The sequence below is a fragment of the Phodopus roborovskii genome, unplaced genomic scaffold (assembly GCF_943737965.1).
Source record: "Phodopus roborovskii unplaced genomic scaffold, PHOROB, whole genome shotgun sequence".
NCBI classification, from domain to species: domain Eukaryota; kingdom Metazoa; phylum Chordata; class Mammalia; order Rodentia; family Cricetidae; genus Phodopus; species Phodopus roborovskii.
The window spans coordinates 19,207,061-19,227,955 of NW_026126434.1; the positions used below are offsets into that span (position 1 = coordinate 19,207,061).

At 38.5% G+C, this 20,895-nt stretch overlaps 1 protein-coding gene across 1 annotated transcript; it reads left to right on the plus strand.

The window, feature by feature from the left end:
• The first annotated feature begins 3,561 nt into the window (after positions 1-3,561).
• Zwint (ZW10 interacting kinetochore protein) lies at positions 3,562-20,672 on the plus strand. Its single transcript, XM_051186551.1, has 8 exons — positions 3,562-3,624; positions 5,217-5,307; positions 5,471-5,594; positions 5,767-5,933; positions 6,050-6,106; positions 6,259-6,398; positions 6,480-6,586; positions 20,498-20,672. Exons 1-7 carry the CDS (start codon positions 3,587-3,589, stop codon positions 6,583-6,585), a joined length of 723 nt encoding a protein of 240 aa, XP_051042508.1. The 5' UTR covers positions 3,562-3,586; the 3' UTR covers position 6,586; positions 20,498-20,672.
• Positions 20,673-20,895: the final 223 nt, after the last annotated feature.

Consider the following 20,895-nt stretch of genomic DNA (forward strand, 5'->3'; position numbering starts at 1 on the left):
ATTTCTTAATTATGGTTTCAGTGAAACTCAGAATTAGAGTTTTAAGCATATTGATCAAATTGACAATGGCAAATAAATGGCAGCAGACCTTGAAAGGGTAAGTTATAAGTCATAGTAAACATTACTGCAACTGGGAAAGACACCTTTATTGGAATATCAGTCTAAGTCATGTTTTAGCCCCTTAACCAAAGCATTAACACTCTTATGCCATTACTCTGTCAAAGAGAAGTGGGGTATGCTTTCAAAGGATATCTTTTATGGTTTTCCAAAAGAAATGCTCTCATAATTATTATAAAGAAACATTCTTATCCTTATTCTCATTAATAAATGACAAAGTTAAATCCTCAACTAGTAATTTATTCAAGGTCATCGACTGACTAGGTGGCTGATATCAAGACTGTATTTGAATTTCTTTTATTCCAGAGTGTGTTCTTTGCATTGCCATGGATTGTGCAGCAAGCAAGCTAATTAAAATCTTCTGTAGTAGGAAAATGACACTCTCTGATAAGATATGCCTCTCTTAGCTAATATTGGCCTTTGACTATGGGACATACCCAGGGAATGTTAAGATCTGAGGTACTGGACATTTGGGTCTTATGATTAGAGCCTATTTTAAAAACCTGTGTGTATGATGACATCCATCCTTTGAAACTATCAATAATATTTTATAAATATTTAAGTTTTAAGACAAGACATATTTCCTCATGTAGTTACCATACCTGGTGCTTTCTACTCTGCTGTACATATTCAAAGTTTTATGATACTTTTCTACATGACTAATGTGTTATCTTTCTTATAGTGTGGATCTAAAAATCACTTCCACACTAAAAATGCCTGTAGTTGCCCATCATTTTGAAGGCTGTTTGCTGCTTGTAGAAATCAAGGTTGACTTGCCATTTTAAAAACTACTTTACAGTTGTTCTCCCAATGCTTTTGTTTATTGCATTATACCTAACCAAAAAATCCCTACAGTCATTTTGTTTTTCATCATGTAACATTTTTCTTTGTTTTGCCAGCTGTTTATGGTATTTTCTATTTATTAATAGTCTTGGAGAAAATGAAGTAATAATGGTATGCAGTGGTGGTTTCATTCATGGTTCTTGTGTTACAGCTGTGGTTCTTACCTATAGGTCTCAACTCTTTCGGGGGTCCAATGACCCTTTCACAGCAGTTGCCTAAGGCCACCAGATAACACAGATATTTACATTATGATTCCTAACAGCAGCAAAATTACAGTTATGAAGTAGCAACATAAGTAATTTTCTGGTTGGGGGGTCAACATAGCATGAAGAACTGCAATATTACATGGTCACAGCATTAGAAAGGTTGAGAACCATTGTGTTAAGGGCGTTGGAAATTTGGGGATTTACAGTGGAATTTCAATTTGGAGTTTTTGGTTAGTACTTGTTTGTTTCTCCTTTCCTTATTTCATTGTCTCTCATTCAGGAACTATATTCACAAGTATATCAAGTTGGAAGAACTCGTGTCTCAGCTCACTGCTATTTGGCCTGTGCGTTTTTGTTGTTGTTGTTTTGTCTTTTGTTTTGTTTTTTATACTCTGTGGCTCATTGTGGATGGCTTCTATGTTTTCAAACTTATTGATTTAATTTTCATGCTCAGCCTGTCATTGAGGCCATCTAATTTCACATAGTACAATGTATTATGTCCATCTTCATAAAACTAACTAGTCTTTATTTTCTTTCACATCTCTTAATAATTTTTTTAAGATATTTGTTTATAGCATAAAAATGGCTTTTTGTATGCTGTTCAATATTCACCATAACCTACTTTTAGAACTTTATATTAACCCCACTCAAAAGAAACTCTTTATTCCTTTCCATTTTTTCCTCAGTAATTTGTCTGTATCCTACTCCCTGTCCCCTCCCCCATCCCTTGGTTAAATATTAATCTACTTTCATAAATTTGCCTTGTTTGGATATGCCATATAAAAGAAATAATAAAATCTGCTAAGGTTTTTTGATACCTGATTTCTTTCCCTTCAATTTTTTCAAAGTTCTTTGCTAGTTTACCATATATGAGCAGCCCATTTTTTGTTATTGCCAGTTTGTATTACGTTGACAATATGTGCATTTAGTTCTTTTCTCTTCCTATCTCAAGATGTCTTTTTTCCTACATTTGGTTCTTACAGACTTTGTGTATTGTATGCATTTTGTGCTTATATTTAATTTCTTTTGAGTTATACTTGAGAAATTATGGCTTACTCCATAATTCTGTTTAACACTTTGAGGAAATGATTCATTGTTTACAAAAAACATGTGTCGTTTTCCATTCCCAAAAGCAACGTGAAAGTCTTTCTTTTGTACCACCCCTCGCTTTCTGTTAACTCTACTCATTCTTTGGGTTATAAAGATAGATTTACTTACAGCTAGCTGCTTGTCTGCTGTCTTAAATAGCATCCATTTTAATTCTCATGTGACTGGCTTTTCTAGCAATGAACTTTCTTTCAGTCATGCTTGGTAATAACCAACTGAAGATTGGATATTGTGAAATGAACATACTGCTTGGTGGCTTGCAACTTCATAGTCAATATTGCAATTTAGTTCTCTTAAATAAGAGATTGTTAAATCTCATTCTTTTAACCTGCTAGGTGGCACTACAGTCATGCTCAGTTTAGGGTCAATTACTATTGCCACTCCCAGAGCAACACTTCTTAGGGGTCTATTTATTACCTCACCACAGATAATGCATTAAAAAAAAAATCTTAATTTTCTTACCAATCCCAGTTCCCTCTCTCTCCATCCTCCTGCTACCCCCACCTTCTTCCCACACCAGCCCCCATCCACTCCTCAGAAAGTGAGACCTCCAGTGGGGAGTCAACAAACTATGCCAATCCCAATTCCTGGAAATGGTAATTGATACAGATCCTGCTTAATCTCCAAGCACCTTGAACTACCCCTTCAGAAATGTCCTTAGATGTTGCTCAGGACTCGGCTGAATATTTCGGAAACCTGCTGGTCCCGAGTCCCTCTTGCAGCAGCCTTTTCTCTCTCTCTCCTGTACTCTGTGAACAGTACCCCCCTCTGTTTCAGCTGTATCTCGTCAACGCGGGAGAAGCCTGGAGAAGCCGTTCGTTCATTCTGCTGGGCTCTGTGATAATGTCTTAGAACTCTTACGATTTCTTTATGAGAGCAATATTCTTCAGCCCTACCTCCTTTCTTTTCCAGTGACAAATTTTAAAAGGAAAGCGTGAAAAGTAAAAACAACGTTTAAATAAATAAATAAATAAATAAATAAATAAATAAATAAATAAATAAATAAATAAATAAATAAATAAAGGAGGAAGAGAGGGAAGGCGCCTTTTCTCTGCAGGCTGCAGCTACCAGAGCTCGCTGTGCCTATTCTGGACTTCCTATCGCAACCAGGACTTCCTATCGCGCAGGCGCAGAACCTCCACAGCATCCAGACACATCTGCGCGTGCGTGAGTCGGGGGCGGGATCGGAGTCGGCACTTGGCCAATGAGAACAAGGTTTTGTTCCTTAGACTCCCGCCCAGTAACCCAGCAGCTAATCGCTTGCTGAGGCGCGCAGTTCAGAAGAATCCAAACGCGCCGATCGCTGCAGAGCCATGGCGGATGCTGAGACCCGGCTTGGGGCGACCGAAGAGTGAGTGTAGGAGGCGGGCGGCTGGGGCCGCCGGTTTAGGAGGGCAGTTTCACCCTAGTTTAGGAGTGCGGCCTCGGACAGACGGTGTGGCTTTTGATTCAGGGGTTTAGCCTCAGTTGGGAGTGCAGATTCTGAGCGACAGTGACAACCTGTCTCTGGCTTTGTGCCACTCTGCTCCAGGCAGGAGTGCAACGTCAGGGGGACTTAGTTGTCAGTTTGAGGCGTGATACCTCTGATACCTCTGGATGGCTGTTGTAGGTCATCTTGTGTCATGTGCTGCCTTTGAGAGACTGTCCACCCAAATGAGTACACCGTGGTGTATTCTAAAAGTCAGTGCCTTTAGTTTGTCCTAATCAACCCTTTGTCGTTCTTGGAGACTTGGTTAATTTCTGTCACTACCTTTTGGTTTTTGTTTGTTTGTTTGTTTATTGTGAGACAGGATTTCTTTGTTTTGCTCTGGAGCCTGTCCTGGAACTTGCTCTGTAGACCAGGCTGGCTTCGAACTCACAGAGATCCACCTGCCTCTGCCTTTGGAGCACTGGGATTAAAGGTGTGTGCCACCAATGCTCGGCTACTATCACCTTTTTATGTTGGTGTGTTTTATACATATCTCTGTCCCTGAGTGGATTGTTCCAGCCAGTAAGGAAAGGCTGGGCACACAACACATCAAGTTTACTCAGTGTGCCCCATCATGTGTTCTGAGAGAGCCCTTGCTAGGATGACTCCCAAGGTGAATTTGAGTTCTCTCTTTTATCTGTTTCTGTATATATGTCCTTGCCTATTTTCAGGCTGACTCAAGTAGCTTTTATCTATTGAGACACTCCCTGTTTTAAAATTTTGCCACTTCTGCATGTTCTTTATCCCCCAGTATTCCTTATGACTGCCCTCATGGCCCAGTGACCATTGCAACTTCTCCAGGCATATCATTGTAGTCTGATCCCAGACTGGAGTCCCTTCGGGTCCTTGTGGAGACTTTGGCCAAGTTGGGACTCTGAGCTATTTTAACTGGGCAAAGATGTTACATTTGTTTATGCTGTGGATATTATTTTAACTGTGTAAGGGTGTGTTGCATTTGTTTATGCTGCCTTTGTTTAACTTATGTAAAGATGTGTTCTGTTTCACCTTGCCTGTCTGAGATACCTGATTGGTCTAATAAACAGCTGAACGACCAATAGCTAGGCAGAGAAGGGATATGAGGGGGGTGGTGGGCAGAGAATAAATAGGAGCAGAAATCCAGAGAACAAAAGAGAAGGAGAAAATGAGGGAGAAAGAGAGAAAGATACCCAGGACCATCCACGCAGCTGCCCACAGCAGCAGACACAGAGTAAGACAGAAAGAAAGAAGGTTAAAAAGTCCTGATGCAAAACATGGATGAAAGAACAGGTTAATTTAAGTTAAAGGTGGGAGAAAAATGTCAGAAACAAGCATAAGCTAAGGTGGAACATTCATAACTAATATGTTTCTGTGCCACAACTTGGGAGCCAGTTGGTGGCCCAAAAGCAGGTCTGGTACAGTCTCCATCATATATGTATATGCATGTAACCTTCAGAGTCCGTGTGCTGTAATGGCATGGTCTCATTTGTTTCCCACAGGGTCCTGGCTGAAGTAGCAGGCATTCTAGAACCTGTAGGCTTGCAGGAAGAAGCAGAGCTGCAGGCCCGGGTCCTTGAGGAATTTGTGAAGGTATGTACCAGGTGGGACCCAGGTTTTCAGACGGTAGAGGCTGGTCCTAGGATTGCCTTTTGAGACAGCAGGCAACTCTGGTGAAGAACAAAATGGAAGACAATCTTAGCATACAGTGCCCAGAGGTAAGGACAGTCCCTGCTTCTGTCTCCACTCTGAACAGAATTCTCGGAAGAAAGACAAACTGCTTTGTAGTCAGCTTCAGGTAGTGAACTTCCTACAGAATTTTCTGGCTCAGGAAGATACTGCCCAGAGCCCAGACACTTTGGTTTCTGAAGACACAAGTCGTGAGTAGGCTTGGGTTTATGGTACGGTTTGGTCTGAATGGTTGAAGAGAGAAAATTTGAGTTAGGTCTGCGTCTGGCTAGTGGGAAGACTGTGGCCCAGTGTTATAGAAGGCTAGCTGCAAGCCAACCTCACTCCCTCACTTGTGCTCACCTTCTTTGTGGCCCATCTTAGGACAGAAGGCAAGTGAAGTTAAAGAGCAATGGAAGGAACTGAAGGCCACCTACCAGCGTCATGTGGAAGCCATAAAATGTGGTCTGACCCAGGTCATACCCCAGGTAGAAGAGGCTCAAAGGAAGTACACAGAGCTCCAGGAGGCTTACGAGCATCTCCAGGCTAAGGTACACCTAGAAGACTTAAGAAAAAGAAGGACAGGGGGAGGGAAGGGGTCAGTTGGGTAGGACTTAGGTGCTGTCTCCAAAATCAAACCTAGGAAGTGATCGTTTTCTCCCCTCAGAAGCAAGAAGTTGTGAAGAAACAGGAAGCATCCCAGAAGAAGTGGGAGCTGCACCAGGTAGGCTCTTTGCTCTAGGCTCTTCTCTGCCTCGAAGTGCTATGGATCCTCTTCCTGTCAGTGAGTCTGAGCCCTGAGCTCTGTTTGAGCAGGGACCTGGCTCCAGGATAGCAGCATTCCATAAGCCATGTCTGTATTCTCACCCCCCTCAGAAAAATCTCCAGTGTCTGGCAGAGATAACTGCAAAGGTAAAGGAACTTAAGGCGAGAACCCAGCAGAAGCTTGACCAATCGAATCAGGAACTTGAAAACTTGAAGCAGCAAGCAGAACAGGAACAAGATAAGCTGCGGAGGTGAGGCTGGGACCCTGGGTTGAAGACTCAGGCAGTCTACATGATGTTTATCCTCACTGCACATGAACTCTGTTCTTTCAGGAACAAAACCTACCTCCAGCTATTGTGTACCCTGCAGAAGAAGCCACTGGTCTCTGAGGCCAAGGCTGAGGACATGGGAAATGCCCTTCTACCTGAATCTCTCTAAGGTAAGCTCCATCAGCTGACCAAGGAGCAAAGCAGAGCAGGGAAACCGTGGAGAGACAGTGCTGTGTCTTTTAAAATGAATTAGAGTTGACTTGGCAGGTGGGAAGGGAAGCTGGGGACTTGATCTGACTCCTTGCCCAGATTGTACATCACCAGGCCAAAGGCCCAAACCCTCAAGTGATGGCTTTTTGAGTGATAGTGATATGCACAAAGATCCTCCATCAGGTAGAACCCAAATCAGAATTTGGTGTCCTTTAACCACAAAGTTGAATGGACATCCTCTACTTCTGAAGGGCCAGGAAGTGGGAGGGGAGGAAGAATGTGACTGTAAGTTCTTCTGTTGTGTGTATAAGATTGGGCCCACCGGCCTGGGCTTTTGAAACGTTACAGCCCACACTCCCAGTGATACATCTCCAAAAGGCTTCACCTAATCCTTCTGCAAACAGTTCTACTAACTAGGGACCAAACATCCCAATAATAGAGCCTATAGGGTCCATGCTCATTCAAAGCACCACAGAGTACAAAAGACTATATGGCTTGGATCATGTTGTTCATTCTTAAAGTATTCCCTCATACTTTTCTGACTCTCATTGTTTCATATGAGAATTCAGCTGCACATTCATTTCAAAGCTCTTTCTATGCTATATTATGTAAACATATGTGTGTATATGTATATATAAAAATTTGTCAAGGTAAAATAGAAAAACAACCTAGACTATAAAGGTATAAAACATGTTTTGACATATATATATATATATATATATATATATATATATATGTGTGTGTGTGTGTGTGTGTGTGTGTGTTGTGAAATGATGAAATCAAGCCTAATAATATTTATTACTTGACACACTTTTCTGCGTTGAGACTACCCAAGATCCATTGCCTTAGCAGTTCTTGAGTGCATAAATCACCTGGTTACTCTGTTATACACAGTAGACAGCCAGAACTCATTCATAGCTTCTTACTCCTATTGGTTGCTCACAGAATCCTGTGTTTTCTACTTTGTCATTTTATTATGTTGTGAGTAATTTGGGATTCATCTTTTCGTGTAATTAATTGAACCTTTCAACAGTTCTAGAATATTCTCAGTCTTGTCTCTTTAAAATGTACTCTGTTGTGTTATTCTAAAGGAGGGTTTAGTTTTTTAATGTCATTGTAATTGTATGTTGCTTTAATCAATCATCTGTTTTTTTAACTTTTAAATTTCATTTTAAGTTGTTATATTAGAGCCCAGTATACTGTATTATTTTTCAGTCTTAGAATGACACACACAAAAATCTTGTCATCACTGTTGACTAGGTTACTAGTTTATACTTTGGGTACACTGCCAATACTACATGTTCCTACTTGTTTATGTTTGAGTAATCTTTCTGTGAGCTCCTCGTCCCTCCATTTCCTTTCCTTTGTCTTTGGTAACACTTTGTGCCTCCCATACAGTTGAAAGGATTCTGCCAGTGGCTCATGGGTACTTCCAGTGTAACTTGTAAAAATTCTGAAGGACGTATTTCTCCCCTTCTTTACATCTGCATGCTACTCTAGTTTACGTTCTTGTTGTCTGGATGGTTTTTCCTGTTCTCATTAGTATTTCCCAAGGGGTCTTTATTTCTATTATTTTTCTTTACAAACTCTAGCTTTAGGTGGAGGGTACAGATAATGGCAGAATACTTGATTAGTGTATACAGGGCTCTATGTCTAATCCATAGCTCCACAAAACAAGGGAAATGACAGGACACTTCAAACCTTGACCTTTTTATTGCCTTTTAAAAAAATCCTTTTTAACTCAATTATGTTTTTGTTACTTCCTTTCTTGTGGCATATACTTTTAACACTTGTATAATTTAGACATTTGGTAGATGAAAAACAAATTCTTTTCCTCCCTATGTAGGGTTGTATATTTTATTGAGGCATTATTATTTTATAAATTTCTTCTTCCAAACTTAGAAACCCTAAAGTACACTAAAGTACCAGTCATAATGTTGAAACTGCTGCTAATTCTAAAAATGGACAATCTTGCTCAGACCCTGTTGGTCCTCTTTCATCTTATGGCCTTTCTGAGATGAATGTATTCCATCCCTATCTTACAGATTCTATATAACTTGCATTAAAATGTCTCATTATTTGAGCTTCTTTGTGTCTTTTTTAATATTAGTTTTGAAATACTAGTGAAGTATGAAATCAAGTACATTGATTTGATCTTTATTCCTAGCCCAGTCTTTGAGTGACCCATTTGACACATAGATTGTTGAGCTCTGAAAAGCTTACTGTTCAGATTCATAGTCTATTAACTAACAAACATGCTTCATTGAAACAATTGATACACTGCACTAGAATCAGCATCTCTCTCTCTCTCTCTCTCTCTCTTTTTTGAGGCCTTTTCCAAATTTCGTTTGAAAAACATAAATCATCCTCCTATGGTTGAATTATTAACAACTTTCTAAAAGAGATCTTTTTTTCTTACCGATACGTCAGCTCTCACTTTGTAGTCCAAATGCCCTTGAGTTTATACCCTCTTGCATCAGCCTTCTCATGGCTGGCATTATAGCCAACACATCTTGCTAAAAGACCTCTTCTTGGACTATAATATATAAGATTGGTGCCATATTTTCTACATCTATCAAAATATGACACAATTTAACTAGTCCAAGAAATTTTTATACTAAAAGTTTTGTCTTTTTGTGTTCTCAGCCCTAGTTTATATTCTGTTTGTATTTGGAGAGAAAATAGTATCTTGAGACAGAGCCTGGTCTCAATATATGTGAACCCGGATTAACTTGATTAGATACTGTAATATTAAATGGGTAATTTAAAAGTCTGTTTAATGAAGCATAGTATTATATCTTAGTTCTTGCTGTAGTAACTCCATGATTATTAGAAAGGTGCTGTCTCTAATTCGGAAACCTCTAATCATAGCAATAGCTGCATTGCCTATTTCAATGTGCCATGTACAACATGAGAAGAAATGAGTAGGAAGAAACATAAACTGATGCCCTGTGTGTATCATTGTAAAAGGGTATAAGGGAAAAGAGTGCTTCGCCTCATAGCACCTGGAAGAGAAGGGTGTATGTAAGCCTATGTGTGCATGCTGGTAAGTAAAAATAGAACTATATCCTTTAAGACACCCCAGTCAGGACCCACATTCCAATCCATGCAATTGGATTGATCCTTTGGTTTTAAAGTAAAGCACTCTGATCCAATCACCTCTCCACCACTAATCAGGTCCTAGGTCTTAGAATATGAGCCCTTTTGTAGTCTATTTCATATCTAATGTATAACAATAACTGTAGACTATGTATCTTTTGAGGAAAGTTAAACAGAGGTTTCATATGTCTGAAGCATAACTTGTTTGCATCTAATTAAATTATTTAAATCAAATGTGTCTTTGGAAATTGATATTCCCAAAAGTAGAATGTGATTTAAGGTAAATATTGGTTTCAAATTACTTTTCCAGAAAATACAAATAGGTTTAACATGTGTATTTAATTTGACTTTGTAAATTTAGTTACGAAGCTAGTGCAGTTTGCTTTCTCTAGGTGTCTAGTTTAATATAGAAGAATTTTTATGCAAATATAAAATTATGTCTGGGTGTGTAATATGTAGTGTGTCTGAACTGTCAAGCATCTTCCTTCTAAATTTATTCTGCTTTATTTTTAAAAGACTTGTTTCTATCAAAGATAGCTGGAAACTACTGGAATCTTGTCTAACTTAGCAGCCTTGATTACTATCAACTGTTTACTGTGCTTTTTTTTTTTTTTTTTTTTTTTTTAACTGGGTTTCCTATTCATTTTTTTACAAAGAAGCTAAATGGCTGCTTGGTTCAATTTTTAATTTTGTGTCAAGAGTTATGTTCCCATTCAGTGCTATGGTGTATTTCAAGATTATTTGCTTCTTGGAAGTTTTTCTCAATTTAACACTATTAGAGCTTTATAAGAATATGTGTTTTATTCAGTTGAAGTATATATGATGTTTCCTATATTGGCTAATGGATAGTATAAGCAAAAGCATTAAATAGGATGCATTTTCTTCAGATACAACTATCTTCACAGGAAGCAAGTGTGGATAAAGTGTCTTCTTTCTTATGGGAAATCCCCCAGAGCTTTCTATAATGTTTCATGATGTCCTCAGTCCCTTCATTTGTAGCTTCTTTGACCTCTTAATGCATTCTGTATTAACAGATTTCCTATTGGATTGGCTGAAGTCTTTCTTGGATTCACTTTTTTTGCATATTAAGAAACCAAACCTTGCTGGGCAGTGATGGCTCACACCTTTAATCCTAGCACTTGGGGGGCAGAGGCATGAGTTCAAGACCAGTCTGGTCTACAAGAGCTAGTTCCAGGATAGGCTGCAAAACTACACAGGGAAGCCCTGTCTGGAAAAAAATAAAAAATAAAAAAAGGAAAAAGAAACCAAACCTAGATCTCTCTCAGCATTCTGAACACTGGCTTTCTTCGTGATTAGTAATGGACAGCCTGTATGTATCTGGAAACACTGGCAAGACTGGCTCAATTATTTAACCTATGTTATACTGTGTGTATCTCCATGAAAATCAACTTTGAAGGTAACTAGTGGCTCTGTGAACATTGCATAACGGAATGGTACTTGAGAGACTATACAGTTAATGAACTAAGGCAGGGAAGAGGTGAGGTAACTTGTGTTGTAATCATGGGAAACAATTCAAGTAACCTTGTGTTGTAATTATGGGAAACAATTCAAGTAACCTTGAGTAGAATGATCTTTGACTGTCTATCTGTCTATGGTAAAGTCTTATAGTTTAGATTAAAGGTTGCTACACTATTATGTTGTAATGTGTGTGTGTGTGTGTGTGTGTGTTTCCTTGTTTTGTTTTGTTTTTTTCCAGTTTCATCCCATAGTGGAAATTGTTCTGTATACAGGGGTTTGTCTCTTATGGTCAGTCTCAGCTCCCATCCCTGTAGTGATAGGGACATTGTAGTCAGTCCAGTCTTTTTCCTAAGGACACAAGTGAAAATCCATCACTTTCCTACTATATTGACCATCCAGCCAGTATTGATTAGCAGATATTTTCCATAGGAAGTGATTTTGATTTTTTAAATATACTATGATCAATGTAAAATAGATACTTCCTGGAAATATCTGCATATTCCCTGGAAGTTGAGTAGATCAAGAAAATGTCTTAGAAATGGCGAGATACGAAATAAATCTTGGTAGAAATAATGTTTTATCAAGGAAGCATTAAAGACTATTTTAAGCACAACAAACATTTGGATTCCAGATACAAGAGAGATGGTATAAATATTTTGATGTACAGTAAGAAGTGTGGCTGGAGAGGATATAATAGTTGGACACAAGACAGAAAAGAACATCAATTGACTGAGAACAATTGTTTGACAGTGTGGCAAAGGATATCCTCAGAAGTTTGAAACCAGAGACAAAACAAATAGATATTACAACTTTAATTAAGCTCTTATCTGTCTCTTTAACAATAATTTGTTTATTGTCTTTAAAATGTAAATATCTTCTGAAATATAATTTTTTGAGCAAAGACAATAGTTCATGGTTATTACCCAACTTTTGGCTTCCAGATATTGAATACTTAAGTGTTACTGTTGCTGTTTATAGACCGAGTAAATGACAATCAGATACTTAAAAGAGAATTCTAGTAATTGCTGGAACATTCATTTTTAAGAGCAAGTGTATTCAAGTGTCTTTGTACAGGTCATAGTTAGCAAACATTATTTACTTTTACTTTTTTGTCTTTTTAATGATCAAAATATACTACATTGAAACCTTTGGCTCTTTTTTTTTTTCCCTTTTTTGGTTTTTTGAGACATGGTTTCTCTGTATTGCTTTTAGAGCTTGTCCTAGAACTCACTTTGGAGACCAGGCTGGCCTTGAACTCACAGAGGTTCACCTGCCTCTGCCTCCTGAATGCTGGGATTAACGGCTTGTGCCACCAACGCCCTGCTGAAACCTTTGGTTCTTAAGATTCCTTTCAGTAGAATAAATGAAGGTATTCTTTGAAGCCAAATTGGGTGTACAAGGGATTTGTCATTCCTGGTTCCTAGTTTATGCCTTGAAAACATGTTAAATATGTCTGGTAATAGGGACCAAGGGTGGTCTGCCATTTAACAGCATCAACTTAGCAGTGTCATCTCACTAAGTAGCTTTTACAATTACCATTGACCTGACTGTAAATTTGTTTTTGTCTTGGGTTTCTTGAGACAGCCATGTTTTGTAGTTCAGATCTGTGTCAAATTCATAAGCCATGTGCTTCCACTGCCATTTGATGGGATTGTAGGCCACAGCACCCAGATGGAGATACGTATATTTTGAAAAGGACTGAGATCCAGCCAGCATCTTGTAGAGTACTGGTGTACTTGGATGAGTTGGGTATTTCACAGTGACAGGAACGTGGTAACGTGGTCTGAAGCACAAGATGTGTAGAAGAAACAGAAGGATGGTTCCCAAAAGATTAATAAGCTGATAGCAAAATTCTGTTTGAGAATGTTTCGGCAAAGTGACCTTTCTGCTTATGTAAATACAAAGGCTGGTGGTATGAGAGCAAACAGATTAGATAAGTATGAAAGCTTTTGCTCATAGGGAATAAGCTCATAGGGAAATAGAAATTGTTATTTGGGAAGAGATAGTTCCAAACTCCTGGTTTAACCAAATTCTTACGGCGGAGCCATAGTCCTTATTCTGCTCATGCCTAGATTAGAATCAAGAGGGATTGAGCAGTAAGGACATAAACCACTGCAAAGTCTGTCTCAAGATATCCTCCTTCATTCTTCTCTGTGCTTAAATAGTGGTTACTGGATACCATGAGGAATGGGGAGGCCCTGAATGGAGGGAGTCTGAGGACAGTTGTGCTGGACTGCCTAGGAAAGGGAATAGGCAGGTTTGTACATTGTATGCTACCCCTAGAAGAGTTCTATCACATCCAAACATTGTGATATCTCTAAGCAAATATTTTCAGAAAATCCCATTTACTGTTGGTGTTAATATTTCTTTCAATATGAGAAGCTACTTCAAGGATTATTCATGTCCATTTTTAGAATCACATTGGATTCAAGTGGATTCTGTATGCATTAAATTTTGTCCTCCTAAAAAGGATGTGAAACTATACTGCCTCATAGTCTACTGTTCCTTCAAGTAGCCTGTTTGCTAAACTACAAAGCTGTATGTACTTTGAAGAAATTATTATTGAACTGCTCGTATCCTTAAATATCCCAATAAGTCACCAAATGGCACCGTGTTCTCAGGTACTGAATACCATATCAAATCAGTTATATCATACTTGGGAAGATGCCTTAAGTTGATGATCTCCCTTTCACAACAGGAATTTTAGAGTACCAGTGAATGCTGCTGCTGCTACTGCTGACCCCTGACCTAATTTATGTTTTGATTGGTAGGTTTATGCTTTGTTAAAGTTGATAAAGGAGGGAAATAGTTAACATTCTACTTCTGAGAAAACTCAATTGCTGTGTCTTTGGGGTGAGTCACTTGTATACGTCCATGTAGTATCTGCTCTCCTTTACTTTTCAGTCACTTACTTGGCAGTATCTCCTACTTCTGTGACATTCATACAGCCTGAGAGGACCATGAGAAAATGATCGTGAATTACATGACTAAATAGTCTTATCGATTGTCCTCTTAGACATTTCATACTTCAGTGAAAAGTTTCTTGTTTTTTTTTAAAGTTTTGTTTAACGTTCATGGATATTTTTGCTTGTATATGTGCCTATGTACATGTGTGTGCTATACCCAAGGAAACTAGATGAGGGTGTTAAATCCTATAGAATTGTAGTTACAGAGGACTGTTAGCCATGTAGGTGTTGGGAACTGAGTCTGAGTCCTCTGGAAGGAGAACTGATACTTTTAACTGCTGAGCCATCTCTGTTTCTTGATCCTCAATGCCACATTTTTTTTTAACAGTGCAATGATTTCTCTTTGCCTACTTTTTAATTTTCAAAACCACAAGGGTCTTGAAAATACTTTTAATAGCTGCTTTTTTATTGTTCTTAAAGATTTATTTATTTTTATTTAATGTGTATGAATGTTGCTTGCATATATGTATATGCTCCTTTGTGTGCTCCTGGCACATGAGAAATCCAGAAGAGATCATTGAGTCTCTGGGAACTGGAGTTAGAGATACTTACAAACCCCCAAATGGATGCTGAAAACTAACCAAACCTGGGTATTCTATAAGGCAGCAAATACTACTGATCCATCTGTCTCCCCAGCCCCTTAGTGTTTGCTTTGTGACGATGCTGTGATTTGGCCCTTCTGACATCTCTCTTTTTCCTCCTTCCCTCCCCCTAAACAGAGAAGTGTATCAGGTGATACTTACAGAGTTTTCTTTGCTTTTGACCCTGAACTAATTGATCTGGAAGATTTTATTTACCTATAAACATCCCAAGTGTAATGTCTGTTATTAGTAATTCAATATGTTGGGTTTTTTTTTTCAGTGTTATTTCTGAATAGCTCAAAAGTAATTGAGTTGCCATAAAATATCTTAGAAGTGCAAATGCAGGGAGATTTTTTAGTAAGAGATGTCTTTACTGCACCTGTTCCTTTGCGTGTGTGTGTGTGTGTGTGTGTGTGTGTGTGTGTGTGCACGTGTGCACATGTCCATGTGCATGTGCACATGTAGCCAGCCAACTCTTAAGACTTGAATTAGGTAGGTGCAAAGCACAGGTACAGTAATATTTTAAAATAGACCAGGGAAAAATGTGATGGAAACTCAAGTCATTGGTGCCAAAATAGCTTCCAGAAAGGTGGAGGAAATATGAGTAGAGTGCTTTATGTCTTTGGGGAATGGCTAGTAGGCCCAGAGTGAGAGAAGAATAAGGAAGTGAGTGTGAGATAATGCCCAAAAAGCTCAGAGCCAGGCCATATTGGGACTTTGTGGACTGTGGTTGACACTTTATGTTGTATTCTGAGTTAAGAAGCTAGCAAGCATATTGAGCAAGATAGCTAAGTGTATTTATTTAGCTGCTATGTGAATACATGTAAGATGAGGCAAAAGGTGGTAATTGATTGAATCATAGTACCTTTGGAGGAGCGATGAATAGTGAGATATGGATACATCTAAGAAAAGAGGTAACAATTTCGTACCTTCTGTATTTCTAATGAAAAGACAGTGATATTAATACAATATGGCAAATTGAAACCCCACAATGGCCTTGTCTTATTTGACAGAATTTATCTAGGCAGGGTCTTGATAGTTTCTTACTCTTCTTTAGACACTGGTTAGTATTGCCAAAGAGAAACTATGATAGAATAATAAAAGCTAACAGTAGGAACTAGCATAGAGTCTCTAAAATAAGATGTTGCTGTAGCCCAGGGCAACCTTAGGCTGTTGCTCTCAAGCTGCCTTTCTTCCTTTTCTAGAAACCCACCTGTCTTGGTTGCCGACATAGGACTTTGATGGGGCTGGTGATACTGTATGTCTTTTCTTGACCTTGGTGTTCCAGTTTGCTAGGAGAAATTAGTGGGAAATGCAAGCAGACAAGCTTGTAGATGGGGCTCTGTTGGGGAGAGGCCCTGCTGAGCCTCCAGATGGAGGTCATCTCCCCACATCTGCATTCCCCAGCTGCTCTCCCTGGATGTTAGACTCCTCCAGGAACGTTTGTCCTTGATACTCAGTGGTTCTGCTGCTCAGAACCCGAAAGTTCTATGATTTGGGTGTAGATAATTTAATGATATATATGAACTGTGGCATATAAATATCAAAGGCAGTCTTTTTCAGTTAACAAGCAAGGGCACCTGGGACCCATTCACGCCTTCAGAGCAGTTGATGGCCTATTGTCTCAAGACTTAATCTAATTTAGGATGGTTTAATGAAGGATGATTTTAAATAAAAAAGCTTAAACATTGAATTCCATCTTTTAAAAAATTTTTGAAGTGTGTGTGTGTGTGTGTGTGTGTGTGTGTGCGCATCTGTCTTTCTGTGGGTCTGTGCACATGAGCTGCAGTTATCTGCAGAGGCTGGAAGAATGTGTGACATTAGTGAACTACCTGACTTGGGTGCTGGAAAGGAAACTCTGGTCCTTTATAAAAGCACCAAGAGCTCTTAACCACTGAGTCATCTCCCCAGCTCCTCAATCCTATCTTTAACATAGCTCATGTTCTGGAAATTTGTTGTTCTTGGCTTTGGCATAATCAGCTTCCTTGACTGGTTAAGGTTCTGAAAAATAGTTGTATATCTTACATACCAATCCCAGTTCTCCTTTCACATCCTGTCCAGCATAAGCTGTCATTGGTGTTTCTAATTTTAGCCATTCTGACAGGAGTAAGATGGTATCTCAGAGTTATTTGGATTTGCATTTTGGATGTTGAGCACTTTCTTAAGTGTCTTTCAGCCATTTTGGATTCTCCTATTGAGAATTCTCTATATGTAAAATAAGAAAAAGTAATGAATATATTAAAAAATAATTAGTAAATAAAAAATGTAAATATAAAAAAATGTATATCTCATTCTTTATGTATATATATATTATATATATTCATGTGTGTGCATGTGTGCGTGTGTGTGAGTGTGTAGATATATAAATGACATGTAAATAATTTTAGCAGAATTATAATATGACTAGTTCAAGATTAGTTTGAAATACCAAAAATTCTTTCTGGGACATGGCTGAAAGAAATTACACCTTTCCTAACTTATTCTTGGGAGAATGTGTGAGATGCTGCACATACATAGAGTCAGAATGTGAAGGGCATGTAAACATCAGAAATACTGGATAGAATATGTTTTGAGTCTATTTTTTGTTAGCCTATTCTGAGAAGTGAAAGGAATAATTGCAGAAGTATAATTTCCCCCAAACTCTTACGGAACACATTTGTGTCCTGGCTGTGATTCTTAAGTTTTGATAGGAAGACCCCAGAGTCTGAGTTTTCTAAGTGTGTTTGCAAAGGAATCACTGTGCTGGGTTTCTTCATCTTCCCAGCTTCGTACTCACTGCTTACTGGCTGAGCTGCTGGGCATCATCGTAGTGTCCTGTCATGAGTAACTCAAGTGAGACTTCCAGTTGTGCAACCAATAACTGTACTTTTTTCCTTGTGTTTTATTTGAAATTATCCTTTTGGGTAAATTAACAGCAATAGTAACATTCTTACAAATAATGCAAGTGAGTAGTCCTTTGGTAAAAGGGACTTGTAAATGCTGACCCAGATGCTGGGAGACCGGGGAGAGGGTTGGGAGTAGTGGTTAAGGTTGTGGTGACTTGCTGTTCCTCCTTATACCAAGGCACCTATCCATAAACTAGCGTGACCTCTGCTGTGTGCTGTTTTGATCTTGACACAAGCTATAGTGACACTCTTTAGTGTCACTAATGTGTACAGTAGCTTTCTCAGATACCTATTTCTATGAAACATTATACAATCACATTACATTCATTTTTACCTACTAAAAGTCAAAACATAAGGTAGTTTATATTGAAGCTAGCTGAAATGGCACTCAGGTATTGAGTAATCTTTTCAAAATGACTAGGTGAGTAATGATGCCAGAATTTAGATACAAAATTCTGACTCCAGCTTACCGTGTAAACTGACTCCAGTGAAGGAGGGTACTATTGTAAAGCTGAATACTTGTCATTTATATAATTTAGTACGCTGGCTAAGAGTAATACAATGCCTTTCCTAAAGCTCTCATTGTATCTTATTTTGTGAGGTGTATTTTCTTCCTCTTCTCATATTAATCTCTGCACTCATCATTTGTGTTGACTTCTCTGTTTGAAAATAATAGATGTGATGTCATATGCCCACAATCTTTATCCGTGGAAGGCTGAGACAGGAGACTTGTTATTAGTGTAAGTTTTCCCTGAGCTGTGTAGTAAGTACCAGGTCAGCTTGGGATACAGATACAGAGTGAGACACTTTCTCAGAGAGGACACACACGCGCACGCGCGCGCGCGCACACATACACACACACACACACACACACACACACAAACAGAGAGAGAGAGAGAGAAAACAAAAGGCTTCTGGGATACTCTCTACAATAAAGGCTGGCTCAGAGAAACTGGCTTGACTACAGGTAGGTTACCTTAACTGCTCCCATAGTTTGGAAAATATGAAATCTGTAAGGTCTGATAAGGCAGAACCTGAAATGTGGTTCTCCTCTGGTGTGTGATTTGTGAGGGAATTTACTGTCACACTTTAAAATACTTTTGTCTATAAGGTGGAAAACACTAACTTGGGTGAAGTTTGACCTTTTACACTACATTAATAGATCACCCTGAACAAAAGAAATCAGTGCTGCCAAACTAGTCAGTGACAAAGGAGATGAAGCTATAAATCCAAAACTTAAATCCACCCACTGTACAACTGTCCTGCTACTCTTGGCCAGCCACATCCTGCTGGGGAGAATCTATTAACAAAAGCCAGGAGCTTGGGATTGAGAGGTCTTACCAAAAAACTGTTGGCTAGGCTGCTGTCCATGAATGAAAGTTACCTCTGCTCATTCATACCAAACTTGCCCATTAGTACAGAGTCTGGAATATGCTCGCTGACAGTAACATACAGAATGATAAATAACAGCAAATACTTTTCCAATTAGTGATTTGTAAAAATTATACGGGTGAAAATATAGTTTTAGAAGTATTATTCAAGTCATATAAGAAAATATTTATTCTTTCCTAAACTCTTTTTCTTTTTATAGTATTGTAAAGCCTTCTCCAAAATAAATACTGAGAAATGAAGTTGAACTTGTTAAACTCTTAAGTATTAACACAAGACAGTTTTTAGACTCTTTTCCAACTTTTGTGTATAATTTATAGCTTTAAAAATTAATTCAAGTAGACAAATCTTGACCAAAAGAATATTACAAAATATGTTTCCCCCACTTAATTGCCTTATTCTCTGTCCCTGTTTCCTTCTATTTCATCTCCTTATACCAGGAGCTCATTAACCATAACTTTCTAACTGTCAATCAAGCATGCCAAAGTTGTCACCTTCTTCAGATCACCCCATTTACCCTGGCATAGATAGTGAAGTGATTATAGCAACAAAGGTACTGAGTGAAGATGCATCAGGGAAGGAACAGTATTCCAGGGGAAAGGGGAGTTTCCATGGGGTGGTGTTGCTATGAAAGTACACTAATAATTAGAGGAAAGGTAATTCTACACTATGAAAAACAAAAATAGCCACAGAGTGAGGACTGAGCCATGTGAATTACATGGGATCTGTCTGACTAGATTCTGTAAAGCAGAATCACCATATGTGAAATTCACCATATGTGAAAAAAAAAAAGAAAGAAAATATAGACAGAGGTAATAGATGGACCTTGATGACAACGCTTATAGGACACTGGATTTAAGTCACTCTGTGAGAAATATCAATGAAAAGCTTTGAATATATAATCTGACTTGTATTTACCAGGATAATTTTGTCTTTTCCTTACAGATTATAGATAATATGTTTCAAATATAGTCATTTAGAATTTATGAATGTGTTTAACATGGCAGAAGGATAACTAATGTCTGGGCCAGATATTACTGGCAGAAAGGGGTTAAACCCTGCAATTATGGCTAGTTTGAGGGTCTTCTCTACCCCCACTGATTGGACATGAAATCTTTGAACTATGTCAGAGGAACTCCAAGGTGTCTTTATTCTGAACTAGTAGGGTCCAGTTCTATGCTGAGATGAAGAATTCATGGGGCTGGATGTTGGTCAGGAAATGGAGCTTAATGGTAGTTGTATTGGGTTTATAGTGCCCCCATTCAAATGGCACACTTAACTTATACTATTGCGTCCATGTGTCTGGGGACCATAGATCAGACTGGAATTCTGTAGCTTTAGTGCTTCTTTGTATGCATCTTATAAGACTACAGTGGCTAAGAACACAAAAGAAGTATGGCAATAACTAAAGGTAGGGCTGACATCATCAGCTTTTTAACATTGTTGTATCACACACATTTGTATTTTACAAGGAACAAAGAAAAATACTCTTTTAGCATGGAACACCCTATCCAGTGAAAATCAGAAGTCCTGTGATAATGTGGTGGCTTGAGAAGTGAGATTGTATAATGATATCTTCAAGAGCTAAGGAGTACAGATTGAATGAAATCCAATTAAGATTGACAGCTGTTCGGAAGCCTGTTAACACATCTGGACGGACATAATGTAATGCAGCAAACTGGAACTGAAGACCTCCCAACAAGACTCTGGCCTGGAATGCTGACCCACTACATGGAGATGGACTTCCTAGGAAACATTAGATTGTTGGATACATTTATGGGAACAGGAATCAATATTTCATTAAATCCCACTTTTTTTTTTTTTTTATGGTCACAGTTCAGTCTACCTTATTCTCCCAGATTTAAAACAA